Source organism: Chrysemys picta, chromosome 24 (assembly GCF_011386835.1).
Source record: "Chrysemys picta bellii isolate R12L10 chromosome 24, ASM1138683v2, whole genome shotgun sequence".
In the NCBI taxonomy this organism is placed as follows: Eukaryota; Metazoa; Chordata; order Testudines; family Emydidae; genus Chrysemys; species Chrysemys picta.
Window position 1 is genome coordinate 974,544 of NC_088814.1, and position 27,675 is coordinate 1,002,218.

At 67.1% G+C, this 27,675-nt stretch overlaps 1 protein-coding gene across 4 annotated transcripts; it reads right to left on the bottom strand.

The window, feature by feature from the left end:
• Window positions 1-995: 995 nt before the first annotated feature.
• WNK4 (WNK lysine deficient protein kinase 4) lies at window positions 996-27,621 on the bottom strand. Of its 4 annotated transcripts, none has more exons than XR_010594805.1 (20): window positions 26,843-27,546; window positions 14,562-14,734; window positions 13,698-13,918; window positions 13,274-13,431; window positions 12,272-12,360; window positions 11,776-11,995; window positions 11,097-11,427; window positions 10,643-10,782; window positions 10,470-10,543; window positions 10,115-10,256; window positions 9,548-9,664; window positions 9,305-9,478; window positions 8,526-8,583; window positions 8,088-8,228; window positions 7,291-7,868; window positions 6,752-6,848; window positions 6,123-6,558; window positions 5,689-5,891; window positions 2,392-2,595; window positions 996-2,089 (listed from the first exon to the last, which is right to left on the bottom strand). XR_010594805.1 is itself a non-coding variant. In XM_024111378.3 (20 exons), exons 1-20 carry the CDS (start codon window positions 27,389-27,391, stop codon window positions 2,087-2,089), a joined length of 4,002 nt encoding a protein of 1,333 aa, XP_023967146.2. In that variant the 5' UTR covers window positions 27,392-27,621; the 3' UTR covers window positions 996-2,086. The 4 variants fall into 4 exon arrangements, 3 of the variants coding, with proteins under 3 accessions (XP_023967146.2, XP_065433878.1, XP_023967145.2); XM_024111378.3 differs by having other exon boundaries at window positions 2,392-2,489; window positions 26,843-27,621; XM_065577806.1 differs by having other exon boundaries at window positions 2,392-2,492; window positions 11,856-11,955.
• Window positions 27,622-27,675: the final 54 nt, after the last annotated feature.

Here is a 27,675-nt window from a genome sequence, read left to right on the forward strand (position 1 = left end):
GCCTTTCTAAGCTAGTACATGGCTGCAGAGCTCCCTGGAGTGAGTTGTGCTTCACCTCTGGCTGAGCAATGCTCTCTCCCTTCAGTCTACAGCCTGGAATGGCTAATCTGCATTGCACCACTGTAGCCAGCACCCAGCCCTGGGGGGGAAGCACGGGATTGCCCAAGCCATGGTCCCTGGGCTGCCCTCATTTCCACCAGTCAGGGTGTTTGAGGCATTGACCTTACTGGGCCATTGGGGGGTGGCACTAGACCTGGAAGTCAGTGACTCATTTTTTAAAAGGTGATGCAACTTTGAGGATATGAATAAAGCCAACTTTGTGGTGAGCTGCTTGCGTGACCTTCGGCTAATGATGCCTGTGTGCCCACTCGGATACTCCAGGGAGGGGAAAAACCCTGCAAGTGATGTGGGGAAGGTGTCTGTATGCTGCCTCCATGACCCACTGAATTAGATACAAAGGTGATGTGCTGCCCTCGGGGAAGAAGGCACAAACCGCCCCCCCTCACTCCCAGGAAGGGTGGCTCTTACTGCCCTTGGCCCAGCCTGCATGGGAAACCCTCCTTCCTTTGCCCCTGCGAAGGGCAGAACTCCAGTGCCTGCAGTTATCTTTGCCTTCGTCGTGTTCCAATAAATGCCTCTGGAAATTGTGCTTCCAAGTAGATTATTAAGGCAGCTGGTGGCAGGCGGCCAGCTCCGTGCCTCAGGGACTGTTCCATGAAGCACACATTTACCTAAGAGGCTAAAGAGGGTGTGGGGGGGGTGAGAGAATGAGACTTTCCAGCTCATTGGATTAAGTCCTGAATTCACAGGAGAGGGGACAGCAGCTGTATTACCTGGTGGCCACCTTCCCACGCCCACCCCGCCATAGACACCGCAGGGTTTCTTCTCAAACAGTTTACAAGAAAAGCCTCCCACCCGCATCTGTCCTACCGGAAGAATCGATTTGGTTACAAGATGCTCCAGCTGCTGTAATCACACCCCACCGGCACTGTGCATTCAGCCATCCCCATGTGATCTGTTTTATTCACAACCACTGTACAGAGTCTCTAAAAAGCCTTTTACGACAAGGTCAGTCTGTCCTATGGCAAGGCAGGGCAAGGGCAGCGCTTCTCGCTGACGCTATGGGGCCAGAGCGGAAGCCGAGCTCCAAGGCCCAGCAAGTACAAGCCTGATGCCTGTTGCCCAGGAGAATGGCTTGGCACGAGGGTGTAAAAGCACTTGCCCCGATGCTGCTGGTTTATGGTTCTAGGGCAAAGAGGCACTGAGAACTCAGCCCCTGCGCAGGGGGCAGCACCCCCCTCCCTGCAATGGGGCTGGCGGCTCCTGGCGAGGAGTAAAGCACAGAGGTGAGTTGCCATAAAGAGGAGGGACAGGGTCTGCACGTGCATTTCCTATAACCCAGGCCCTGCCTTCAGCAAACATGACCCCAGGGGCCTAGCTCAGGGTGTCGGGGTGAAGTGCTCTCCACCCAGGGCATGAGTCCAGGCAGAGGCAAGATCAGCCCCGCCCCAGGCAGCCTGGGCCTGCGTCCCTGGCACTGCCCCTGTGGGTGGGGGCCCTGGTGCTTTCTGGGAGTGTCTGAAGAGTGGGGAGGTGGGGGTCAGTGAAGGGCTGGTACCCAGCTAAGCAGGAAGCGTTTCTCAGCTGACACTAGGGGTGCTCTGAAGCAAGGCTCCCCATAGGGTAGGGCGTTACCCTGCCCCACTCAAGCTCCTTCCCAGCTGCAGCCCGTGTGGGGAGCAGGTGAACCAGGCTGGGCGGGACCCTAGTGCTGCCACCATCAGACTTCACGGGGGCCCGTGGGGGGCAATGCAGATCCTCCCTGGGGCTGTCAGACAAAGCCAGGAGTCTCTGGCGACCACGCTCCAGGCGGTAGCACCCGCAGCCGACACCGTGGGGCCGGCTCCGCAGGGACAAAGCTGGGAGGGGCACACAAGGGCAGGAGTTGCCAGTGCGGTCTCCACACCCAGAAGAGTCCGTGGGGCAAGTGCTGGCTGGTCAGCTCACAGCAGGGCCTCTCACCACCCCTCCAGGGCAGCTGGCGCATGGCTGAGGTAGTCCATGAAAGTCGGTGCTGGCAGGCCGGTTACTGCGGAGAGAGAGAGAGAAGGGGGCTAAGCCGGCGCTGGTCCCAGCAGGGGGCACTCACCGAGGGGTCTATGGACAGGAGCCAGCCGTGCGCACACTCGGGGGCTCAGAGCCGCGTGCCCGGCCCCACAGGGGAACCCGGCCCCTGTCGCTGTGGGGTGTGCAGTGCCTCCGTAGCACATGCTCCAACACAACCCCTTCTGTGGCAGAGGGAGCGTGGCCCATGGGGAGGTGCCACCCCTGGGGTTCAGTGGGATGGGACGCTACAGCCCAGGAGGCCCCCCAGCAACCCCCCGCCCTCACCGTTCGGCTGAGGTCTCCGGCGAACGTCACCCCTCTGCTCGGCCGCTGCTCCTGCGAGCCGGTACTGCTGCCACTCAGCGAGTTCCTGCGCATGATCCCTGCTGGGAGCCAGACGGGGTCAGTGGCCAGGGGGCCACCGGGCTGGGGGCCCTGAGCCGCCCCCCAGGTGCCTGCTGCACAGCCTGGCATGTGGGGACATCTCCCCTGCCATGGAACACGCAGGTTAATGCCACCGCCCCCAGGGCAGAGACCTGAGGATCCTCCATGCAGCCCAGGCTGTGGCAACCAGAGAGCTCCCCACAGCACATGCCCCTGGGCACTAAAGCCACATGGGGGTCCCAGACAAAACGAGGACAGCGGGGGGGGGGGGGCAGGATCAAGTGCCAGCAGGGAGCAGCCAAGGACGGCGGCGGAGGGGAGGTCAGGTGCCAGCGAGCCAGGTACCTGCGGGCTGCAAGAGGACAAGGGGGGGGGGGGGATGGGACTGGGGAGTCAGGTGCCAGCAGGGAGTAGCCAAGGATGGCGGGGGAGGGGGGGGGGGATCAGGTGCCTGCGGGGAGCAGCCGAGGACAGCGTGGGGGGGAGACAGGTGCCAGCAGGGAGCAGCCAAGGACAACGGGAGGGGGTGGGGAGCAGCCAAGGATGTCTGGGGGGGCCGGGTACCTGCGGGCTGCAAGAGGACAGTGTGTGGGGGGCGTGTCTGCGGGGTCAGGTGCCTGCAGGGAGCAGCGGGCCGGGGACCTGGGGTCTGCGAGAGGACAGTGTGTGTGTGTGGGGGTGCCTGCGGGGTCAGGTGCCAGCAGGGAGCAGCGGGTCGGGTACCTGGGGGCTGCGAGAGGACAGTGTGTGTGTGGGGGGGTGTCTGCGGGGTCAGGTGCCAGCAGGGAGCAGCGGGTCGGGTACCTGGGGGCTGCGAGAGGACAGTGTGTGTGTGGGGGGGGTGTCTGCGGGGTCAGGTGCCAGCAGGGAGCAGCGGGTCGGGTACCTGGGGGCTGCGAGAGGACAGTGTGTGTGGGGGGTGTCTGCGGGGTCAGGTGCCAGCAGGGAGCAGCGGGTCGGGTACCTGGGGGCTGCGAGAGGACAGTGTGTGTGTGGGGGGTGTCTGCGGGGTCAGGTGCCAGCAGGGAGCAGCAGGTCGGGTACCTGCGGGCTGCGAGAGGACAGTGGGGGGGGGTGGCTGCGGGGTCAGGTGCCAGCAGGGAGCAGCAGGCCGGGTACCTGGGGTCTGCGAGAGGACAGTGTGTGTGGGGGGGGTGTCTGCGGGGTCAGGTGCCAGCAGGGAGCAGCGGGTCGGGTACCTGGGGGCTGCGAGAGGACAGTGTGGGGGGGGGGGTGTCTGCGGGGTCAGGTGCCAGCAGGGAGCAGCGGGTCGGGTACCTGGGGGCTGCGAGAGGACAGTGTGTGGGGGTGTCTGCGGGGTCAGGTGCCAGCAGGGAGCAGCGGGTCGGGTACCTGGGGTCTGCGAGAGGACAGTGTGTGGGGGGGGTGTCTGCGGGGTCAGGTGCCTGCAGGGAGCAGCGGGCCGGGTACCTGGGGTCTGCGAGAGGACAGTGTGTGTGGGGGGGGTGTCTGCGGGGTCAGGTGCCAGCAGGGAGCAGCAGGCCGGGTACCTGGGGTCTGCGAGAGGACAGTGTGTGTGGGGGGGTGTCTGCGGGGTCAGGTGCCAGCAGGGAGCAGCAGGCCGGGGACCTGCGGGCTGCGAGAGGACAGTGTGTGTTTGGGGGGTGTCTGCGGGGTCAGGTGCCTGCAGGGAGCAGCGGGCCGGGTACCTGGGGGCTGCGAGAGGACAGTGTGTGTGGGGGGGGTGTCTGCGGGGTCAGGTGCCAGCAGGGAGCAGCAGGCCGGGGACCTGCGGGCTGCGAGAGGACAGTGTGTGTGGGGGGGGTGTCTGCGGGGTCAGGTGCCTGCAGGGAGCAGCAGGCCGGGGACCTGCGGGCTGCGAGAGGACAGTGTGTGTGGGGGGGGTGTCTGCGGGGTCAGGTGCCTGCAGGGAGCAGCGGGCCGGGTACCTGGGGGCTGCGAGAGGACAGTGTGTGTGGGGGGGGTGTCTGCGGGGTCAGGTGCCAGCAGGGAGCAGCGGGTCGGGTACCTGGGGGCTGCGGGAGGACAGTGTGTGTGGGGGGGGTGTCTGCGGGGTCAGGTGCCAGCAGGGAGCAGCGGGTCGGGTACCTGGGGGCTGCGAGAGGACAGTGTGTGTGTGTGTGGGGGGTGTCTGCGGGGTCAGGTGCCAGCAGGGAGCAGCAGGTCGGGTACCTGGGGGCTGCGAGAGGACAGTGTGTGTGTGTGGGGGGGGTGTCTGTGGGGTCAGGTGCCAGCAGGGAGCAGCGGGTCGGGTACCTGGGGGCTGCGAGAGGACAGTGTGTGTGTGTGGGGGGGGTGTCTGCGGGGTCAGGTGCCAGCAGGGAGCAGCGGGTCGGGTACCTGGGGTCTGCGAGAGGACAGTGTGTGTGGGGGGGTGTCTGCGGGGTCAGGTGCCAGCAGGGAGCAGCGGGTCGGGTACCTGGGGGCTGCGAGAGGACAGTGTGTGGGGGGGTGTCTCTGCGGGGTCAGGTGCCAGCAGGGAGCAGGGGGTCGGGTACCTGGGGGCTGCGAGAGGACAGTGTGTGGGGGGGGGTGTCTGCGGGGTCAGGTGCCAGCAGGGAGCAGCGGGTCGGGTACCTGGGGGCTGCGAGAGGACAGTGTGTGTGGGGGGTGTCTGCGGGGTCAGGTGCCAGCAGGGAGCAGGGGGTCGGGTACCTGGGGTCTGCGAGAGGACAGTGTGTGGGGGGGGGGTGTCTGCGGGGTCAGGTGCCAGCAGGGAGCAGCGGGCCGGGTACCTGCGGGCTGGGAGAGGACAGTGTGTGTGGGGGGGGTGTCTGCGGGGTCAGGTGCCAGCAGGGAGCAGCAGGCCGGTACCTGCGGTCTGCGAGAGGACAGTGTGTGTGTGGGGGGGGTGTCTGCGGGGTCAGGTGCCAGCAGGGAGCAGCGGGTCGGGTACCTGGGGGCTGCGAGAGGACAGTGTGTGTGTGGGGGGGGTGTCTGCGGGGTCAGGTGCCAGCAGGGAGCAGCGGGTCGGGTACCTGGGGGCTGCGAGAGGACAGTGTGTGTGGGGGGGGTGTCTGCGGGGTCAGGTGCCAGCAGGGAGCAGCAGGCCGGGTACCTGGGGTCTGCGAGAGGACAGTGTGTGTGTGGGGGGTGTCTGCGGGGTCAGGTGCCAGCAGGGAGCAGCGGGTCGGGTACCTGGGGGCTGCGAGAGGACAGTGGGGGGGGGGGGTGTCTGCGGGGTCAGGTGCCAGCAGGGAGCAGCAGGCCGGGTACCTGGGGTCTGCGAGAGCTCCAGGCGCTGGAGGCTGTTGCGCCGGGACGGGTTGAAGCTGCCCTTGGAGAGGCGTCTCTGGCGGCTGGAGAGCATGGCAGCTGGGGAGACTATGCCTGGGGGGGCCTGCTTCCCCATCCGGAAGTACAGCTCCTCGATCTCCCTCTTCTGCACAGCCTGCAGCGTCTGCACTTCAGAGAGGTGCCTGGGGACAGCAGGGCCGTCAAGGCAGAGCAGGGCGCAGACGCCTGTTTCTAGCCTAGCTGCCCGTAGGGAGGAGACTGGCAGGAAGCTACCTTACCCCGCCCCAGCACTGGCCAGCAGCCCCCCGAGATCTCCCTGGAGCCAGAGGCGCTTGCACAGGGCCCCGCTTGCTTCCCTGCCGCCCCCCAGCAGAGCAGCACGTGGGCAAGGCCGAGCCGGGTCCCCCACTCACTTCTGGCGCAGGCTCTGCAGCTCCTCCCAGATCTCCTCGTCCTCGCTCTCCGTGTCGTCGCTGCTCAGATAGGACAAGCTGCGCGGGTAGCTCATCCACACCTGGCTCACCACGGCCTGCTGAGGGCTCTCGGCACCGCCCTCCCCAGGCCCCTCCTGGTCGCTCTCCACCAGCGCCACCGGCGTCCCCTCCTCGGCCAGCTGCTCGTCCGGGTCCTGCACTGGGGTGTCGGGGACAGAGTCCGAGTCGGGGCTCGTGCTGCCCTCCGTGGCGGAGGAGCTGGGCACCGAGGGCTGGGAGGAGGCGCCAGCCGCCCCCTCCCAGGGCTCCAGGCCGCTCTGCTCACTGTCACTCTGGCTCTGCTGCCCCAGGGGGCTGTTGGCTGGGTCCTTGGACGTGGTCACCTGGAACCGGCCCAGAATCTGGGGCTTGGCCTCTGGGAACGAACGGGGAAAGGCGGGTTAGCAGGGAGCCGGCTCAGCGTGGGCCAGGGCAGGTGTGAGCGCTGGGCGTGGCTCTCCGTGCGCTGGTGGGAGAGCTGGCACCAGGCACTCTGCGATGCCAGCCCTGTTCCCACCACAGTTCAGCCAGCGGCTGCCACCCTGAACACTGCTTGGACAGGCCTTTACCTTCGTTGATGGGGGACAGCCGGGCCTTGGCCGTGCCAGGAGCGGGCGACTCGGAGACGATCAGGTGGCTGCTGGGTTTCGGGGAGCAGGGCGATACCTAGGAGAGAAGCCGGTGAGCCAGGTCAGGGAGCACCAAGCCGCCCCCATGCAGGGTCCTGGCCCCGGCAACATCCACGGCCGTCTAATCCCCGGCAGCAGATGGGCCGGGATTGAGCTGCGGCTCCTTGGCTCAGGCCCAAGCCTCGGGATTAACAGGCTGCTCCAGGCCTCGCGCCGAGCCAGCGGCTCGTCCCCCGGAGTAACACCAGCCCCCGGGCTGCTGTAACTGGTCCCAGCATCACCCGCCCCCTGGGGCCATTCCACCGCAGCCTGCAGCCAGCCCCTTCCCACCAGCCCTACACCGAGAGCTGGGGTCTCGCACCACCTGGGGGCTCCCCTGGGGGCATGTCCTGGCTGTGCCCCCACATTCCTGGGGCCTTCTGGCAGCTGTTTGACCCACCTCACGCTGCAGCGCCCAGGCCCCTTCTGGGGGTGCTTACCGAGCCGCTGTCCAGCGCCCCCGGAGCAGGAGCTCTCACTGATGACAACAGACTCTCCCCAGTGCCGCTTCTTCCCAGGCCCTGAGGGGCAAGAGCTGGCCCCCAGTCCTCCGTGACGCGGGTGCTGGTGAGCTCCTGGGTCCCATTGCAGCGTGGCGCTGGCTCCACCAGGCCTGCGGGGCCAGGGGAGGTGGAGTGCGCCGGCCCCAGGTACAGCGACTGCGGGCGAGGTATCGGTGCAGGGGCCAGGGGCCCACCCGGTGGGGGGGCAGCCAAGGAGACGGACGGCAGCAGCGTCTGGGCCATGCTCATCATTGCCAGGGAGAACATCTCAGCCAGCGAGAACAAGGGGGAGGTGGCAGGAGACCAGGGGGGTACAGTGGGGGCCGTGCTGTTCATGGGTGGGCTCAGGGGGCCCAGGCCTCCCCTGGGTGGCGTGGTGGGCAGCAGGGAGCCCCCAGCCTGGGGCCCAGGCCCGGCCGTCTGTGGGAAAGACTGGGACGTCGGCGGCTGGTACGGGGCCAGGCCAGGCGCCATCCAGAAGGAGGGCCAGCTCCAGCCAGCTGCACTGGGGGAACCTGCGGAGGAGAAAGGGATGAGCATGGGGGGGGGGGGGTTAACCATGTCCCCACTCCACGGCTGGGTGCTCCCCCTCCCTCTCATCTAGGGTCCCCACATCCCTGCCCCCCCTGCACCTAGCTGCTCCCTCGGTGGGGCTGCAGTGTGAGCGTTCCAGCTCGGTGGGGGGCCGTGGCCGGGCCTGGGGAAGGTGGGGAGGCCGGTGTCGGAGCCGGTACCTGGCGGTTCTGCTGGGAGCAGAGGCTGGGTCCCTGGCGGGGTGTCTGCGAGGCTGAAGACGTCGTTTTCAGAGGGGGAGCCACTGAGCGAGGGCTGGACCAGAGCCAGCTCCGACTGGCCTGGGCTACTGCAGCCCAGGTCTGGGACAGAGACAGGGAGTCAGTCCCCGCACCGTGCGGCCCCGACACCCCCGAGCAGCAGCCCTCCCCCCGCTGCCGCTGCCAGACAGGGGGCGGCGCAGGCCTCTCCCCGCATAGGGCAATGCCACCTGGCTACCGCTGCCCGGGCTGCAGGCCCCGCCTTCACGGCAGACATGCTTCCATCACGAGCCAGCGGGCAGCACAGGGCCACCTGGCCCAGCCCCCCAGAGAGGGGGTCTCGCAGGCCCAGGGCTGGGGCGCCCTATTGGAGGGGGGCAGGGGGTGGCAGGCACGTACCGCTGAGCAAGGACGAGGCCGAGATGGAGCGCGAGAGATCCTGCAGCTGCAGCTCCGCCTGCCAATGAGAGACAGGGCCTGTGATGGGCTAGGCCGGGGCTGCGGCAGGCTCTGGCCCGCCCCCACACACACACCCCCGGGACCCCCCCGGCACAGCCCAGGAAGCTGGAACATGCTCTCTGGAGCGATGCATGGACGGGGGGGGGGCTCTCACCGGGAAGGCTGCTCACCGAGAGCGAGGAGGCCACTCACCGAGCAGCCGGAGAGTGGAGGGGGGTTGCTCAACGGGGGGCCGGGGGTACTCACAGAGGAGTGGAGAGGCACTCACCGGGGAGGGGGTGGGCTGCTCACCGGGGAACGAGGGGGAGGGGAAGGACTGGGGGGGGGGACACTGCTCACCGGGGGACGAAGGGGGGCTGCTCACCGGGGGACGAGGGGGAGGACTGGGGGGGCGCGGCTCACCGGGGGACGAGGGGGAGGACTGGGGGGGCTCACTGGGGATGAGGGGGAGGACGGGGGGGCCGCAGCTCACCGGGGGACGAGGGGGGGCTGCTCACCGGGGGACGAGGGGGAGGACGGGGGGGGGGGCGCGGCTCACCGGGGGACGAGGGGGCTCACTGGGGGATGAGGGGGAGGACGGGGGGGGGCGCGGCTCACCGGGGGACGAGGGGGGGCTGCTCACCGAGGAACGAGGGGGAGGACGGGGGGGGCACGGCTCACCGGGGGACGAGGGGGAGGACGGGGTGGGGCGCGGCTCACCGGGGGACGAGGGGGCTCACCGGGAGGCCGTTGCTGGTGGCAGAGGGCGACAGGCTCTCAGGCTGTGGGCTGCCAGCCGCCCCGGTGGCACCGTGCCCGTCCTTGCGCAGCAGGGTCTCCACGCGCTGGATGATGTCCTGGATCCGATGAATAAAGCTGTCCTGCTCCGACTGGAGGATGAACTCGTTATTGACCTGTGGGGCCGAGCAGGTGGGTCAGTGCTGGGCGTGGGCCCCCCAAACCCTGCCGAGCCCTGCACTCACCATGACGGCCGCAATCTCCTCTGGGTTGTCCCCGTCCAGGTCGAACTTGAAGGTCACCATCTTGTTGTTGTAGGTCTGCAGCTGGCACTCCACCACCCGGTCGCTCTTGTCCGAGATCTGTGGGGCAGGGGCAGCTCACAGGCAGCTGCGGAGACCCCCCCACGCCACCCCCCCGCAGGGAGCCAGGTAACGCACAGGGTAGGGCCAGCGCTTGCGGTACCAGGCCTGTGCCAGCCCCGCTTCTCAGCCTGTGCAGATGGGTGGGTTTGGGGGGCCCTTTTGCCCCCTCAATGGAAACGTGAAGGGCCAATCGGCGCTTCTTCCCCCCGCGTTGCTCCCTGTGAACTGCATGTCCACACAGGGCAGGAGAGCGGGACCCGGGGCGCTGGAGCAGCCACCGCGGTGCTCCCATGGGGCCAGGGCCAGCTAGGAACCAGGGAGATCGGCCCCCTGTTCCCTGCCACCCTGACCTCCCGCCGACAGCCCCCGCCCCACACTCCCGTTCACAGCGAACGTCCGCCCCTCGGAGCCTGTGGGCCAAGGCAGGGCAGCACCGGTGGCGCTTACGTTGGTGATGCGCAGCCTCGACCTGGCTCGGCGCCGCAGCAGCTTCCCCGAGGCCCGCTTGGCCGGCAGCTTGGCGTTCTGCTCGCTGGCCGAGAGCCCTTCGCAGCCGTCGCTCAGGCCGGACGCCACGTCAGATGCGTAGCTGGGGGGAGGCCATAGCACCACAGCACAGGGGCAAGCGTTACTAATGGCCGATCCCACCTGCCCCAGCCCAATATCCTCCGTAACCCACCCTGATCCCCATCTCAGCGACCAGTCCCAGCCCCTTCCAGCCAACCCCTCCCACGGGGGCAATAGCTGACTCCTCCTCCAAGGGGCTGGGGCACGGCGCTGACGGAGCAGGGCCCAGATGTACCTGTCCACTGGGGAAGAGAACTCACTGGCCGGGGCAGACGGCAGGCGCTCCATGGGCGAGCTCACAGCGATGCTCTGCGGGGAGAAGCCGGAGTGAGGGGGCATCCTGGCACCCCCAGCAGCCCCCCAAAGGGGAGCGCCAGGTGCCCCGTGGCAGCGCGAGGCACCACTCACCACGGGGAAGCAGCTCTCTGATTGGGCAGCTGGTGGGCTGGAAGGGTCCCCGGTGGAGAAGGTGCCTGAGTGGCAGAGGGACAGGTCGGGCGAGTCCACGAACCCAGAGGAGCTCAGGTACCCATCCGTCTCGCAGTCAGCTGGGGAGCAGAGAGCAGGGTGAGTGGCCAGCCCAGGGGCCCAGCCCCCCAAATCCTGGCTGCCAGCTGCCCATGCGGGAGGGCCAGGGCAGGCTCCCCCCCGGAGCTGCCGTTTCTCGCCCCCCTTCCCTGGGAGAACGGAAGAGAAACAGGAGCAGCTGCACCAGGGCACCACGTTCCAGGCTCCCAACAATGCCAGCCGCAGATGCCAAGGAGAGGCTGGGAGCTGCTCTCTCTGCACCCCAGGGAGACGCAGGCCAATGCCAGCCACACCCCTGTCCCCGCCCCGCAGTGCCCGCGCACTGGCTACGTACAGGTGGTGGAGGAGTAGCTGGTATGCCGGTACAGGAAGAGCTGGTGCTGATCTGCCTCGGGCTCCTCGGGCTCCGGGGGGAAGGTGCCCCCAAAGACAGAGTCCCCGGAGCCAGGCGTGGCCGGCGAGGCCTGGGGGGTGGCAGGCACCGGGGGGCACTTCAGCTCCTCCAGCAGGGGCAGGACACCCGGCTGCTTCTCCTGCTCCTGGCGCCGCAGCTCATCCTGCGCCCGCTTCACCTTCTCCCGCTTGCGCTTGATGGTGACCACGCGGTCCCGCACCGCCTTGGCCACCAGCTTGTAGTCCGCCTCGCACACAAAGCCCAGGGTCACCTGCAGGAGGTGTGGGGGGGCGCGTCAGGCCCTGCCCCGGCCCAGCCTGGCAGAGCGATCCGGGCACAGGCGAGGTCAGGGCACCAAGGGAGGGGGGGGACGGAGGGATGGGGCTCGGTTGCGCCGGGGCAGCCCAGGCAGAGGGTAAGACGATCGCTGCCCCAGAACGGACCCTGCCCCTGCACAAGGCAGCAGCGCCCGCTACAGGCAGTGGCAAGCCAGCAGCTTCCTATGCGCCAGAGCTGTGGGCAGCGTGGGTCCGCGGAGGGGACCGGGCCTGGCCCAGATCATTGTCTCCCCATCCCAGGCGGGGGCAAGGCTGCTCCCCCTCCCCCCGCGGGCACCTACCATCTCCTGGGCCACCTCCTCGGCCACGTCCTTGTGCAGCTCGAAGAGGAACTCGAGGGCGTTGTTGTCCTTGTACTTGCCGTGCAGTTTCTTGGTGTCGTCCATGCGCAGCCAGAGCTTGAGGCCGGACTTGACGCCGTCGTCCTCCTCGGCCAGCTCCACGTGCACCCCCGTGTCCTCCTGGAAGAAGGAATGCTCCAGCAGGTCCTGGATGGTGTACCTGGCGGACAGGTCGGGGTCAGCGCAGCCTGGGCACCCTGGGGGGCCGCTGCCCAGCGGGGGAACCCATACGGCACAGGGACCCCATCCAGCACAACTGGCACCACGGGACAGAGCCCAGCACATGGACTGAGCCGGCACCAGGGCGCCCTAGCTCATCTGGAACCCGGGCCGCCAGCCCAACCCGGCCAGCCCCCTCTACCCCAGAGGCCTCCAGCCCCACAGCCCTGCGCCCCGCAAGCCCTATGGCCCCACACTCCTGCCCTGCCGCGCCCACCTCTCAGCCTTGTTCATGCGAATGCAGCCCTCAATGATTTCCTTCAGCTCTGGCACCTTCACCTTGTAGAAGCTGTTGGGTTTCATGCCCTGCAGGGAGACATCCCGACAGTAAGGCAGGTCCCAGGCACCCTCCGCAGCGCTGCGAGCAGACGTCCCTGAACGTGCAGGGGGCCGGACTGAGGTGAGACTGGCCCTGTGAGCAAGTGACCTCTGGGGCTGCCTCTGGCTCCGGGGACCTGACTCCCAGTACCCGCAAGTTGAGCTTGGAAGGGACCCCACAGGGAGGGGCCGGGAGGAAACACCCCTCACCCTGGGGACAGAGACCCCGATTCAGGCAGGCGAGAGCCAGTGGCTCAGAGTGAGAAGAACCACCCAGCACCAGTCCCTGGCCAGGCCCCTCCCTGGCCTGAACGAGGGGGCAGAGCAGTTCGGGGGGACGGCAGGTCATGGAGCAAACCGGCACCATGCTGGATCTGGCCGGCTCAGGGTCGTTAAGGCTGCAGGCTGGCCCAGGGCAGCGGAGCAGACCAGGTTCACAAACAGCTTCCTGGTTCCGCCCCATTAACGCTGGAGGCTGTTGCTCCCAGGTCCCGGCATGCCAGGCAGCAGCGCGTGGCCTCCGCCAGACAGAAACCTGCGGCGGGGAGCAGAGCAGGGGGCAGCGGGGAAGCACAGCTATGGGGGAATGGGGCCCGCCTGCAAGGGCATCCAGGAGAGCCGCTCGGCTCCCCCTTCTGTCCCCAGCCAAGGGACCCAAGAGCTCGGCCGTGGCTAGCGGCTGTCCTGGGCATCTCTGCCCAAGTGTCTGGGCGTGGAGCTGCTCCCAGGGCAGCCTCAGGAAGGAGGGAACGTCTTAGCTAAGGGCCAGGCTGGGCTGAGCGGCTCGCCGGGGGGGGAGGGTCCCCGGGCCCCCAGAGTGGCTCCGGCGGGGAAGGGGTTTCCCTGGCAGAGCGGTGCCGGCTGGGGGTCCCCGCATCGAGGTGCAGACGCAGCCACTCACCGAGGTGACCTTGCGGTAGATCTGGGCGGCGTTCTGGCACTCCGAGTAGGGGTACTCCGAGGTGGCCATCTCCAGCATGCACATGCCGAAGGCATACACATCCACCGCCTCGTCGTACTTCTCCTCGTACATCTCGGGGGCCATGAACTCCGGGGTGCCTGGGGGCGCGGGGGACACAACTCAGCACCAAGCTGCTCCTTGGGGCTGGCTAGCCACACCCTGCCGGCCTGGGGGGGGGGGGGGGGGGGGGAAAGGGGCGCTGGCTGCAGGGGAGGCCGCACTCAGCAGAGCCAGGCTGGCATTGGCCCCCCAGGAGGTCCCATGGCGCAGGGCGCCCCCCGGACCGTGAGTGGCCCCTCAGCCAGGCTATCCCGGGGAACCTGCCCCAGGGGCCCGGCCACTCGCACACCCAGCACCCCGGTACCTATGACGCTCTTGGCAAAGGAGGCCCGCTTGAGTGTGGCCAGGCCCAGGTCCCCGATCTTGACGGAGCCGGTGGGGCCGGTGATGAAGATGTTGTCACACTTGAGGTCGCGATGGATGATGGGGGGCGAGCGCGTGTGCAGGAAGTGCAGCCCCTTGAGGATCTGCCGGCTCCAGCGCTGCAGGACCTTCAGCTTCATCTCCTTGAAGCGTTTCAGGTAGCTGCGAGGGCGACACGGGCGGCATGAGGGGGCGACTCCAGCTGCTCCCCCCGGCCAGGCGCCGCCCGAGCTGCACGGAACTGGGCAGCAGGGTCCCGGCGCAGGCTGCGTGGAGACTTCTCACCCAGGCAGCACACACAGCGGGCTCCACAGGTGCCAAGGGCCAAGCATGGCCCAGCAACGGCGAGCAGCCGGAGCTGCCTGGTGCAGCGCAGCACGGCGAGAGAAGGGCGCCCGGGATGCACTGACAGCTGTTCCTGAGCCGGCGGGCGACACGCTGTGCAGTGGGGGGCTCGGGGGTCGCAGAGCGCCTGGCAGGCCCAGGGCTTTGCCCCAGACCCCCACCAGTTCTCAGGCCCACCCCGGTATGCGGCTGCAGCCCAGCTTGGCCGAGAGGCGCTGTGAGCTCTGCCCGGATCCTGCCCCGGCCCCTTCACGCCAGGAATGCAACTGGCCCACATGCCGGCCAAGCTCGCTGTGCCAGCAACCACAGCCGTCACACGCAGGCCAGACAGGCTCCCCCACCACCTGCTAGGACCCTACCCCCTCTCCCCACAGGCCCCAGTGCCCCCTCTCCGCCTGCCACACAGCGCCACCCAGCCAGAACCCGGAGCCCTCCCCCCTGCCAGCCCAGCCCCGCTCACGTTTTCAGGGTGCCCGAGGTCATGAGCTCAGTGACCAGGACGATGCAGATCTGGCCCTTGATGGCCGACTTCCAGGAGTCGTAGAAGCGGACAATATTGGGATGCTGCAGGCCCTTCAGCATCTCCACCTCCTCACTGAAGCGTTGCCGTTCAGCCTTCGACAGCTTCCGAGTCTGCAAGGCACCCACAGGGGAGGCATGAGTGGCCACTGGGGGGCGCCCTCTGGCACAAGGGACCGGTCCTGGCCTGAGCCAGCCCCATACCCCTGCCACGGAGCCCCCCCCTCGCTCCCCCATACCCCTGCCACAGAGCCCCCCCGTGCTCCCCCATACCCCTGCCACGGAGCCCCCCCGTGCTCCCCCATACCCCTGCCACGGAGCCCCCACTCACTTCCCCTTACCCCTGCCATGGAGCCTCCCCCCGCGCTCCCCCATACCCCTGCCACGGAGCCCCCCCGTGCTCCCCCATACCCCTGCCACGGAGCCCCCCTCTTGCTCCCCTATACCCCTGCCACGGAGCCCCCACTCACTTCCCCTTAGCCCTGCCACGGAGCCCCCCCGCGCTCCCCTATACCCCTGCCACGGAGCCCCCACTCACTTCCCCTTACCCCTGCCACGGAGCCCCCCCCCCCCGGCTTCCCCATACCCCTACCACGGAGCTCCTCAAAACAACCCAGCCACTAAGAGCCTCCATGCTCCCACCCAGAGATGGAGCCCCTATTGTTTCCCCTATCCATCCTCCCGGCTCTCTTTGCCAGCCACATACACGGCAGCAAGGCCACGCCAAGCTCCCAGTACAGAGCCCAGACTGGCTGCGTGGGCACCGGTGCCCCGCACAGACAGCAGCCATGGCCTGTCCCAGCAGCCCCGGGAGTGCTGTTGGCGCTGCCCAGGTCAGCGGCATTACTCACGTAGCAGAGACGAGCAGAGCCAGGCACCACGGCACCAGCAAGGCCACGCAGAGCATCCTCCCCCCCCCCCACGCCCTGGAGCCAGCGCAGGGCTGGGGAGCTGGCAGCCGCTAATCGCGCCGGCTGGACGCACTGTGCATCCCAGCTGCCAGACTCCCCCAGAACGCCCCGGCCCAGCTTATCAGCACCAGAGACAGCCCGTATCTGGGTCAGGATGGACATGGGGTGTCGGGGGAGGACAGAGCAGCCCGGGGCTGCGGGCACAAGAGCGGAAATTCACTCACCTCCCAGCCCCCGAGAGCAAGCAGGGACAGCAGGACCCTTTGCCCAGCAAACAGCCGGGCTCTGCACAGAGAGAGCCGGGGCCAAGCCAAGCCCCCCGTGTGCCAGCCCCCGCAGGGGAAGGACGCGTCTCCCCCGCCCCTTCCAGGGAGCGGAGGGGCCCGCCAGGGACAGAGCAGGGGTGAGACTTTTTGGCTTACTCTGGATTTGCTGCTCCCCTGTTAAGCCACGTGCTGGATGGAGGGAGGGGCTGGGCCAGTATTTCAGCGGCTGGCTGGAGTGGGCACGGTGCCCACGCAGCACGCTGGGGTGTTAGTGAGACAGAAGCCGCCCCCAGCCCAGCACTGAGATTCTCCAGTGGGCCCAGCCAGAGGAGGCTGCCCACTCGCACGGCGCTGGGCATGCGCCCACGTGGACGCGGAGTGACACCCACAAAGCCACCAGTGTCTGCACCTCCTGCCGCAGCTGTGGGCCGTGCAGGGCCGGAGATCGGCGCCACCTTTTATCCATGGGGGGGCAAACCCGACTCCTCCCCAGCAGCCCACCCAGCCTGCCTTTGTGCCCCAGCTCAGGGCATGAACCTGCGTTCGCGCAGGGAGCGGGGCAGGAGCGCGGGGGCTCGTTTCCACTGGGGATTCCGCCCCAGCATAGCAGTCCCGGGGCATCAGTCCCCAGCCCCTGCACAAGGGGGGGCCGAGGCCTGGTGACCCCCAGGTGCTAAGCACCCCCCACCCCGCGGCTCAGCAGGGCCCAGGTAGTTGGGTCCCAATTCGCAGCCCGAGAACTCGTGACAAGAGACAGGAGGGAGCGCTCAGCGCCCAGCACAGCTCCTGCCAGCCAATGCCCTGGCCAAGAGAGAACTTGTGTGCACAGGGGCAGCCTGCCCTGGGCTGCCCCCTCCACCTGGCATAGCCCCGCCAGTGTCTCCCGCCCAGCCAGCATGGCCCCTCGGGCCAGCCTTGCACCCGTACACAAGGAACAATTCCTGCTGCCTCCTCGGAGAGCGGGCGGGCGGCTGGCGAGTGCAGACACAGGGCACCTTTATGGCAGGGGGCCACGCGAGCCTCAATGCCGCCTTTGTTGGCAACACAGGCGCGTCAGGCTCTGGGCCCGGTTTTTCCATGTTCCTCCTGCTCAAGTTAATTAAAGTGGCAGCAGAAGTGGAGCTTTGACAGAGGCTTAAAGCACCGTGACTAGGAGCCCAGCCCCAAGGTCAGCAGGGAGGGCACAGGCACCTGCCCCCTGGGGCTCAGCCTGGCAGCTCCATCCCCTCACCGGGGCTGCTGGCGCCAGCCAGGACAGCTTCCCTTCCACCCACAGGCCAGGCAAACGCCCATGAGTCCTGCTCAGCACACACACAACCCCTTCCTCCGCCCCCTCTCCCATTGCCTCCCCCACGCTCCCCCCTCCGGCCCCCCACCCCACAGCGCTCCCCGCGGGCTGTCCAGGCTCTGGAGTCCCCATGCATTCCTGTCATGTGCTCCACAAACCAAACCCTCCCCAGGAGCCGTGCCTGGCCGCTGACCTGCTGGTAACTGTGCCCAAGGCCCTGCTCCCTCCCTCGCAGAACCCAGCAATGTCCGGAGAAACTGGCACAAGTGGAGGACTGATCCCCCTGCCCCAGCGCCAGCCACTGCCCGGCCTGTGGCACCCTCTCCCTAGACAGGGGCCGGAGCTCCTGTTCCCCCACCCGCAAGGCGCTATGGGGCCACAGCTCTCTCCTTGGCCCTGGCCCGTGATAATACTGGGGAGCCGGGCCTGGCGTGGAGGCGAGATACCCCAGCAGTCGCTGCGAGCCCAGTTTGCCTTGGCGTATCTTTAAGGCAGGCACATGAAACGACACGAGCCTGGAGCAGCAAGAACTGACTCCATCCATGGCCCCCGGTCGATTCCTGGCCTGCGCTCGAAATGCCGAACGTGCCGCGCAGGCGGTGTTTCCTGGCAGGGCCCTGCCTGCTGGGAGCGGGAACACTGCCCCTGGGGGGCTGCAGCCCTACATCCGACAGCAAGCACCCCCCTCTGCCCCTCCCTGATGAGAGCAGGGCCCATGGGAGCCTGTGGAGGGCTGACCCCCCCTGCCCCAGCACCAGGCAGCGAGCAGGCAGAGCGCAGGCAGGATCCGGAGCTGCCCGGCTGGGACAACTCTCCACATCCCTGCCCTGACAGCCAAAGAAACCAACGGCTCGCGGCTGCCGCGTTCCTAAACACTGGAAGCGGCAGGCTCCAGGGAGCCGTGCGCTCAGCCCCTTGGCTCGCAGGAGCCATAAATCAGCCCGGGAATCTTTCGTAATGTTTTCGTTGCATCATAACTGGCCCCGTGGTTGGGTTGCAGCTGCCCAGTGCCCCACATGGGGCTGTGCACAATCCCATCCTTTCACACCCACGTTCGGGGCCCTGACCCCGCCCAGCCCAGAGCAGGGAACCCGCCGAGACCAATGAATGGCACCTTTTAGATCCAGGGCAAGTGAACTGATCTCCAAGCCCCTGCTCTGCCCGTCCTGACCCATAGCAGCCCCTGCTAGTACGGCCGAGGAGGAGACCACCATTCCAGCTCCCAAACTGAAATACCAACCAACACATCCAGTGGCACCAGCCTGAGACCCAGCAAACTCGCCAGGGACCAGCTGAGCCTCAGTTCATTACAAACAGCAGCCGGAAGCACTTGGGGAGTCGCCCGAGAGCATCCCAGCCCCAGACAGTCCCCGGGCAGCTCCCCACCCCCAGCTTCCAGACCCAGAGGGGGGAGGGGAGGGGGTCTGGCCTGGCACAGGGCTGGGCTCCGGGAAGCCACACGTCTCCCAAGGTGCTCACGAGGAACCAGATCCAGGAACTCCGGAATCTGTTGCCCAAGCCTGCGAGCTGCTGCTGCCCCCCACCCCAGGGGCTCACCGTGCCTGGACAGCGCATACGGGCTCCCCCAGATGGAGTGCTAGAATGCAGGGGGGGGATCGCGCCACCCCCAGAGCTGCGAGGGCACAGCCTGCCCTCCAGTCCTGTGCCCCCCGTGCCCGGAGGGCAATAACCAAGCTGGCACATGCTGCTTAGCATTCTTGATACATTACCATTGAGATGTGGGGGCTATGACTGGGCGAGGGAGGGGCTAGGAGCCAGGATGCCTGGGTTCTGTCCTGGCACCCTTTCGGCAGCACTACGTTTGGGGAAAGTTCACCTTGTGGGCCAGGTGCCCCAGCAGCTCCACACAGGCCAAGATGGCCTGTGCCCAACGGACAAGCCCCAGGAGGGCGCTGCCAAGCAATGCCAGCAGCAACCCCCGCCCCCCCGGCTCCACTCACTGAGAAGGGCCCCTAAGGCGTCTGCTCAGCATATGCACCAGCAGGTGATGCACCCCCCAGCTCCAGCAGCCTCGCTCAGCCTGGAGGGCAGGGACACAATGTACCTCGCTAATAGCCGCCTCGTGCACAGCAGTACGACGCTCTGGGTCACAGACGCTGGAGCCGTCTAACAAGCTGGGATGGAAGCCCCCCCCGCTTGCCAAGGCAGGGCTGGCCTCCTCCGGGCGAGGCTGAACCAAGGGAGTTCTGGCCAGTCCCTGTGGGCAGGGGGACTGGGACCAGGAGAAAAGCTGCAGTAAGTGTGTGTCCTGCACATGAGGAGAGGACCCGGGGCGAGCAATGAGCACTTGGAATTAAAGCCCAAAGCCGGGGATTCGCCGTGTGTTGGAGAAGCGCCACTGAGCTCCCCGAGGGCTCTGCAGACACCGTCTGCCTCCCGCCCCAACTCCCAGCTGAGGGCTCCCAGCAGTTCAGCCACCCAGAGCCACCGAGTCCCAAGTGCCAGAGCCGGCCGGGCTCTCACTGCTAGGTCCCGCTGCCAGCCCGGGCGCCCCGCTGCTCTCATTGGCCGCTGCCGAGGTGGAGCTGGGGGAGGCGGTGTGGTATTTTTACACGTTTCTTCCTCTCCAAAGGTGTTTATGAGGCTCTGGCTACAGACCCAGCTCTGTGATGCCCTGGGCAGCAGGGCCGAGCAGCAGCCTCTGAAAGCCCCATTGTGCAGGGCCCAGCCTCCTGGAGAGGGGACCAATTGACATAATTATGGTGCATTTATAGCTAAAAGCCTCTGCAGGCCACCATCGCGAGTGCAGCCCAGCCCTGAAATAGCACCCGGCCATAAATCCCCACCTGGGAGGGCCCCACAGACCTCTCCAGCTGGAGCCAGCTTGCTGCTGCCCCCGAGAAACAGCAACCCGGGAAAGAGCGTGGCTGGCACCGAACTGCCGCCTGGAGAAGAGATCAGCGCCAGCCTCTACGGAGCCTCCCCGCTTGCTGTGGTCTCCTCCCAGGCTGGGAGCAGAGGCCCAGCCTCCATGTGTACCACGATTCTGTGTCCCTCACCCCTCGCATCCCACAGCAGCTTGAAAACAACTCAGCTCCTCCATTCACTTCCTGACGGGCACCCACGGTCAGAGCACCCCTGGGCGCGAGGAGCCGAACCCTCCCACGGCTGCTCAGCTAGTGGGGTGCAGGGGGCAGACCGTTTTCCTAGGTCCCGTGAAACTCAACAGCCCCAACATGTACCAGGAACCACCAAGCCTGGAACAAGCGGCTCCCAGATCAGTCTGGTGGGGGCAGAAACCCCCCAACCCAACCACAGCCAGGCAGAAAGGGGCTCCCAGCGCAGCACCACGGCTGCTTCGTCAGCGGGCAGCCAAGGAGCAACACCTGGCACCTCCTCACACACCCAGCCCTGCCCCGAGGGTCAGGCAAGTACTGACAGCCCTGCTAGAGCCAAGACTTCAAGGGAGGTCTGTCCCCCAGGAGAGGGAATGGTACTGCCTGCACCAGGGAATGGGGTGTTCCCCCAGATCAACAGGTCCCCCAGCGGTGCCCACACCACGCAGCGTAACCGGGGAGTACAGGACCTCTCGTGCCAGGCCGTGACCAGAGCACTGTCCCAGCATGCGCCAGTCTGAGGCGCAAAACAAGAGCCCAGCCTACAGGCCACAGCCCCAGTCCAGCGTGGGGTCTCCCCCACTGTATTGCTACCCATGGGGAGGCCGGCTCAGGGCTCTGCCACCCAGAAGCTGCATGGACTCACACCCAGAATGACCGGGGGGGGGGGGGGGGGGGGCTGCCCTGGGGCCAGTGGAGCAGTAACCAGAGGAGATGTTACCCACCTGCCCTGAACCTAAGGGCCACTAGGACAGCCTGGAGCTGCATTCCCAGCTGGGCATGTGGGCGCAGAGGCTGCCCCCAGGCACCTGAAACGCACCAGGAGCCCCTGCCCCCCTCCCTGGGGTGTAACACGACCCCCAGCAATGCAGCGCCAGTACAGAGAGGCCTGTAAGCACAAGACAAGTTCAGGCTAAGGGTTCTGGGTCACCCCCGGACACTCTCCGCGTGCCGTCCCCGCCCAGGCCCCCCCGGAGCAAGGCCTGTCCTGCCAGTGTTTGGGATGTGCCCAGCACACAGGGGCACTACCACAGACACTGTAAAACAGCAACCCCAGAGGCCCCTGCCCCCTTGAAGGGCTCACGTCCACCTGAGGGGGCCCAGCTTGGGTTCACCAGCCCCCCTTCCTCAGCTCTGCTCCGCCCACAGCAGCACGGGCTCTGGGGAAGGGACAAGCGCTCGGTGCATAAGGAGAGAGCGTGCAGACACGCCCTGGCCAGTTCAGGCAACTCCAGCTCTTGGCTCTGCGCCACTGCCCACGGCAGCGGCGGGGGGGGGGGGGGGGTCATGCAGGAAACCGCTCATGATAAACAAATATTTACCAGTTGGACCCACTTTGGGCCTCTGGTTTCCCCAGCCCCTCCCAGCATCCCCCAGGCATCAGTCAATAAAAACACTGCTTTAAACCTGATTTCAGAAACCAGAAATATGTCAGGCCAAGACTATTATGTGTGAGGAGCCCAGGGCTGGGGTAGCAGGGGGCTCCGGGCAAGGACTGATGGGCCCTGGCAGAGCTGGGGGGGGGGGCAGAGCTGGGGTAGCAGGGGGCTCCGGGCCAGGACTGATGGGCACCGGCAGAGCTGGGGTGGGGTGGGGGCAGGGCTAGGATAGCAGGGGCTGCGGGTCAGGACTGAGGGGCACCAGCAAAGCTGGGGGGGTAGGGCTGGGGTAGCAGGGGCTGAGGGTCGGGAGTGAGGGGCACCGGCAGAGGTGGAGGAGCCCAGGGCTGGGGTAGCAGGGGCTGAGGGTCGGGAGTGAGGGGCACCGGCAGGGCTGCGGGTCGGGTAGTGAGGGGCACCGGCAGGGCTGCGGGTCGGGTAGTGAGGGGCACCGGCAGGGCTGGGGGGGCAGGGCTGGGCTGGGCTGGCAGGGGCTGCGGGTCGGGAATGAGGGGCACCGGCAGGGCAGCTGGGTGAGAAGCTCAGGACTGGAATAGCGGGTCAGGGCTGAGGTCAAGTGACCGTTTATATTTTAAAAGCAATAAATGACAACTGTGTGACAAATGCAGGACAAAGCTATTTCTGAAAGGGCACAACCACAACCACTTTTATTTGTGGTACAAACTCCTATATTTGTACCACAGCGGCTGATTCTCTGCAGGATTAGGGCTCAAAAACAGGCTTGTTAAGTCTGCTCACATGCTCCTTGGCTCTGCATGGCACAGGGGGCTTGGGACAAGAGATGCTGAATGAGGAAATCCTAACCGAGGGGCACTGGCAGAGCTCGGGGGGGGGGGGAGGTAGCAGGGGGGCCGTGGGTCAGAGCTGAGGGGACTGACAGAGCTCTGTGGGGGGGGGGGGGTAGCAGGGGGCCGTGGGTCGGGGCTGAGGGGACTGGCAGAGCTCTGTGGGGGGGGTAGCAGGGGGGCCACGGGTCGGGGCTGAGGGGACTGGCAAAGCTCGGGGGGGGGAGAGGTAGCAGGGGGGCCGTGGGTCGGGGCTGAGGGGACTGGCAGAGCTCTCGGTGGGGGGGGGTAGCAGGGGGGCCGTGGGTCGGGGCTGAGGGGACTGGCACAGCTCTCGGGGGGAGGTAGCAGGGGGGTCGGGGCTGAGGGGACTGGCAGAGCTCTGTGGGGGGAGTTAGCAGGGGGGTCGGGGCTGAGGGGACTGGCAGAGCTCTCGGTGGGGGAGGTAGCAGGGGGGTCAGGGCTGAGGGGACTGGCAGAGCTCTCGGGGGGGGAGGTAGCAGGGGGGTCGGGGCTGAGGGGACTGGCAGAGCTCTGTGGGGGGGGTAGCAGGGGGGCCGTGGGTCGGGGCTGAGGGGACTGGCACAGCTCTCGGGGGGAGGTAGCAGGGGGGTCGGGGCTGAGGGGACTGGCAGAGCTCTCGGGGGGAGTTAGCAGGGGGGTCGGGGCTGAGGGGACTGGCAGAGCTCTGTGGGGGGGGTAGCAGGGGGGCCATGGGTCGGGGCTGAGGGGACTGGCAGAGCTCTGGAGGGGGTAGCAGGGGGGCCGTGGGTCGGGGCTGAGGGGACTGGCACAGCTCTCGGGGGGAGTTAGCAGGGGGGTCAGGGCTGAGGGGACTGGCACAGCGCCCGGGGGGCAGATCAGGATCGAGGGGTATCAGCAGAGCTGGAGGAGGCAGCCGAACCAGGGCTGGCGCAGAAGCTCGGACCGGGCGGCAGGGGATGGAGCGCTCAGAGACCGTCTGTTCTGGTCATTCCCTCGGCAGCACCTGGCACCGCCGGCTGGCGGCAGAGAGGACACTGGGCTAGACGGACCCTTGCTCTGACCCACGTGGCTGTTCTTGTGCTTTCCGGGGACTCAAGGGGAGCAGGAACTTTGTATCCCCCTGCCTCCTCCTGGGAAGGTGCAGCCTGCTGGCCTGCCAGAGCCCACACGGAGCGGCTGGCACTGCTCAGTACTGATGCCTGCAGACAGGCCCCCCACTCGGTGGCCCCCCAAATCAGCATCACTTTGTAAGCGCACCAGAAAGCCGTCTGGCACCATCCCCACGACAGCCGGCCTGGCCGCGCCAAACACTGCCAGCCAGGCTAAGAGACCAACACAAACGGCCCCCTCCCCCCGCCCCAGCAGGGCTGCAGGACGTCTGCTGGGTACCTCAGATCCAGCCTCGCAAACGGCCCGTGCTCTCAGCCTGACGGGCGCCCTCTGATGTGGCCTGTGGAGAGAGACTGGGATCCGCCTGGCAACTCAATCTGGAGCAGCAACACTGGGGCAGGGTTGAGAACCAACCTGGGGCCAAGACAGGTGGCCAGATGCCCCCCAGGCTGCGCTAGCTGCGAGCGCGGAGAACGGGCCAGGGACACACATGCCTGGCACGGCCCAAATACAGGATACAGCACGTGACAAACCCACAGAGGGACACACAAATTACGCACCCAGGAAAAGCCAGGCACGGTGGGGCTGACCGCGGAGAGCGTGACTGTGACCTCTGGGCAAAGGACCTCAATGCCTGACCCTGGGAAGCGTCACCACTAATACCAAGGGGCTTCCGCCTTGTGTGCAAGGTGGGAAGCTTCGGGAGAAAACTCCGGCAGACCGAGCCAAGCGCCAGTGGGCAGACACGAAGGGCCAGCCTGCTGCTCAGGGCACAATGCCCCTTCCTCCCACAACCACCCGCTGCCATGCAGGAGTCCCTCCGCCCACCCGGAGACGCAGCCATCGGCGAGCTCACACAGCGACGCCCCACGCTGCTTTTAGGGGCAGGAGACAAACTCGCAAGACACGTTTTTCTGTGTAAACAAGGACTTGGAACTCGCAGCTGCACCAGCCGCCCCAAGGACGAGGGTGGTCAGAGATTCTGGACTGCAGCCGAAGCCCATCCCAAGGGGTTATGTGGAGACGTGGGGTCCTCCGGAAGGGATAGTCCCCATACAGCCCTGCTGCTGGTTGCAGCAGGAAGGAGGATGGGGGCTAGAGAAACCAGCCCCCTCTCAGCACAAGCTCCCCAGTCCCAGCAGAGGGAGGCAGGGGTTGGAGGAGGAAGGGATGGGAGAGCTGGCAGGAGACCAGAAAGTGCCAGGTCCGGGTGTGTTAAAGCAGCTCCTGCATCCAGCCCCTAAGGGCACCACAGAGCTTCTCGCAGCGTCACACAGACCGGCCACGGGTGCCCACCAACAAATCTCTGTTGATTACGCCCCTGGCACCACACTAGCCTCTGTCAGGAGAACCTGAGAGGAACCATACCCCCCATCTACACTCCAGAGGCACCTCCAACACCTGCCAGCAGTGCCCCGAAACCAGAACCCGAAGGGGCCAGTTCTGTAGAACACGGCACAGAGCTGGCAAGGGGGGCAAGGCTGGCGTTTGAAGCAGCCCCTCTGATGGGCGGGGCAGTGCATGCAGAAAAGGAAGCCCAGAGCCTGGCACGTAAGGCCTGATACACAACTACAACCTCTATGGGGCCGGGATCGGCATGCACGGCACTAGCATGCTGGCTGCGGGCGCTGCCATCACCACGTGATGAGAATGAGCCATGCAGGAAGCTGCAACTGATGCAGAACTGAGCTGTGAGGAGCCCAGAGCGGCTGGGCAGCGAGATGCTGGGAGCATTTCACACCAGGGCCCAACATGCCAGGAGCTGGGAATGGGCGGCAGGGGATGGATCACTTGACGATTCCCTGTTCTGTTCATCCCCTCGGGGCACCTGGCACTGGCCATTGTCGGAAGACAGGACACTGGGCTCGATGGACCTTTGGTCTGACCCCGTCTGGCACAGCACCAAGATCCCAGCACATGGGCACCTACGGATCTGAGCCACGCTGGAGGTGGGCAAGGGCATGCGTTGCTGGGTTGCTGCCGTCCGTCTGCAGAAATGGCACCAATGGGAATAGCCATGAATGACGGTAATTCAGTATCTGTGGCTGCTGCTGCCAGCTCTCCTACGTAAGAGAAATCACAGGTCCAGCGTGCCAGCCACGGGAGGCCACTACTAATGGAAAGGAGAGACCTGGGGCTGCAGGAGCCAGAGATAACGGAGAAATGACCAGATGTGGCCCCAATCCCCCCACACACCTTCTTGGAGCTCCTTCTTCCCCAGTATGCCGCAGTATCACAAGGATCTCTGGGGAGTGGGAGGCCCAAGGAATAAGAAAGAGGCTGAAGCCGAACGAGGGGACAGGGACCTGGGGGAAGCAACCCGCACATGCCCCCACCTGAAGTCTGAGACGTGTCTTGAACTCAGCTTTGGGGGTCCGGGAGAGCCCAACCCGACCCACGGCTCAGTCCCAGGGCCTTCAAAGGGGCACTTGGGCCAGTCACAAACCCCAGACTTTCTTAAACCCCTCTGGGGAAAGGAGCCACCGACCTGGCACCTGCAGAAAAGCTGGCCCAGCCGAACAGCCTGCCCTCGCCCTGCCAACACCACAGGCAGAGACAAAGCACTGAGCCAGGGCCCAGGGCCATCCTGCTGATCAATCCCTCCTCACTCCAACCTGCCTAGCTCAGCAATCCAGGGCCAGGGCTGGGGAAACTCCCACACAGCCCTCACCCCCCACATACCCCTGGAGCCTGAGCGCCAAGGGGCGGCCTTGTGCCCCAGCGCAGCGTCGGATTAACCTGAAGTAGAGCCCCATTGATCTGGGAACCTTGGGGGAGCAGGGGGCAGCCCCAGAGTGGGGCAGCCAAACAGGGGCTTGGTACGCTGGGTCCTGAGCAGGGGCCTTGCAGCCCACTGGGTTGGCAGGCCGGACCGAGGTGCCCCAGCCCTGCAGTCGCTGTGACCCCATGCTGGGGACCTGCTCCACTAGCCCCTGGAGCGTGGGGGAAGGATCCCGAACAGAATCGCCCCAATTTGTCAGACATCAGGGTCCAACCAGCTCCCCACTCTCAGAACATTATCTCCTCCCCCAGGGACTGCGCCTTGCCCAGCCAGCCACCGCCGGGAGCCGCAGCACCCACTTCCCCGCTCAGAACTCAGGCGGCCCCATTCTCCCCCACCCCCGCCACAGGCCAGCCAGGTACCAATGGACTGGGGGCTCCTGGCTCTGCAGCACCCCGCCCTCCGACAGGTGTGCAGCAAAGTGACCCCTGGCGAGCAGCCGCCCCGGGGACCCCCCGGCCCACCTGAGGGCGTAGGCCAGCGCTGGAACGGGGGGCGCTGGGGGCGCTTTCCATCATGTCCAGTGTCTCTCAGCCCTCCCCACGCCCCTGCCTGAGGGCGCCTGGCCCCGATACCCCCCGCCCCCGTTGAGGGCTCCCGGGCCGGGCCCGCACCCACCTGCAGCTCGCACCAGGCCACCTCCACGGTGGTCTCGGTGTCCAGCCCTTTGTAGACCGTCTTGAAGGAGCCGCGGCCGATCTCGATGTCGAACTTGAGGAACCGGCCGTCCGGGGAGGTGGCCACGGCGCGGGTCTCGATCTCCTCGTTCTCCTCCTGCGCCCGGCGGCTCTCGTCCGGGGGGGCGCCGCGCGGGGAGACCCGGCCGGGGGGCGGCGGCGGCGAGGGCGTCTGGCCGCCACTCTCGCTGCCCGAGCCGGAGCGCGCCGCGGGCTCTGCGCCTTGGAGAGCCCGGGGGTCCCCGCGCGCCTCCTGCGCCCCGGCCGGGCCGGACCCCGGGGGCCCCTCGTACCCCAGCCGCTCCAGCTCGGCCGAGCTCCGCCGGCTGAACCGGTAGGAGCCGCGGCGGCTCTCGCGCCCCCGGCTGCGGAGCGGAGCTGCCCGGCCGGGGGTCCCCGGCTCCAGGGCGATGCCGCAGCCGGACAGATCCACCTCGGTCTGGGACATGGCTCCGGCCGCGGGGGGCCCGGCCACGTGGAGCATCAGCATGGGGGTGCGGGGGGTCCGCGCCCGGGGCCAGGCGGGCTCCCCGCTTCGCACCTGGAGGCGCAGCAGCCACCGAGCCCGGACTGGGAGCCGCTGTGCGGCGCCGACCCTGGGCTGCCCGGAGCCGAGCTCCGCCTGCCTGGCGCCTCCCCCTCCCCGGGCGCAGCGCACGCCCCCGGCCCGCCCCGCCCCCGCCGGCAGGAGAGCCGGGTGAGCGGCAGGCTCGACGCCTGCCCGGGCGGGGAGCGGCGGGGGGCCAGGCCCGCCCGGGGCTCCCCACTCACCCC

Coding starts and splice junctions, on each gene's coding strand:
- WNK4 (XM_024111377.3), bottom strand. CDS start 27,391: ATGCTGATGCTCCACGTGGCCGGGCCCCCCGCGGCCGGAGCCATGTCC. Junction 6,849..7,290: donor GGGCGCTGGACAGCGGCTCG/GTAAGCACCCCC, acceptor CTTCTCTCCTAG/GTATCGCCCTGCTCCCCGAA. Junction 6,559..6,751: donor GCTGTCCCCCATCAACGAAG/GTAAAGGCCTGT, acceptor GTTCGTTCCCAG/AGGCCAAGCCCCAGATTCTG.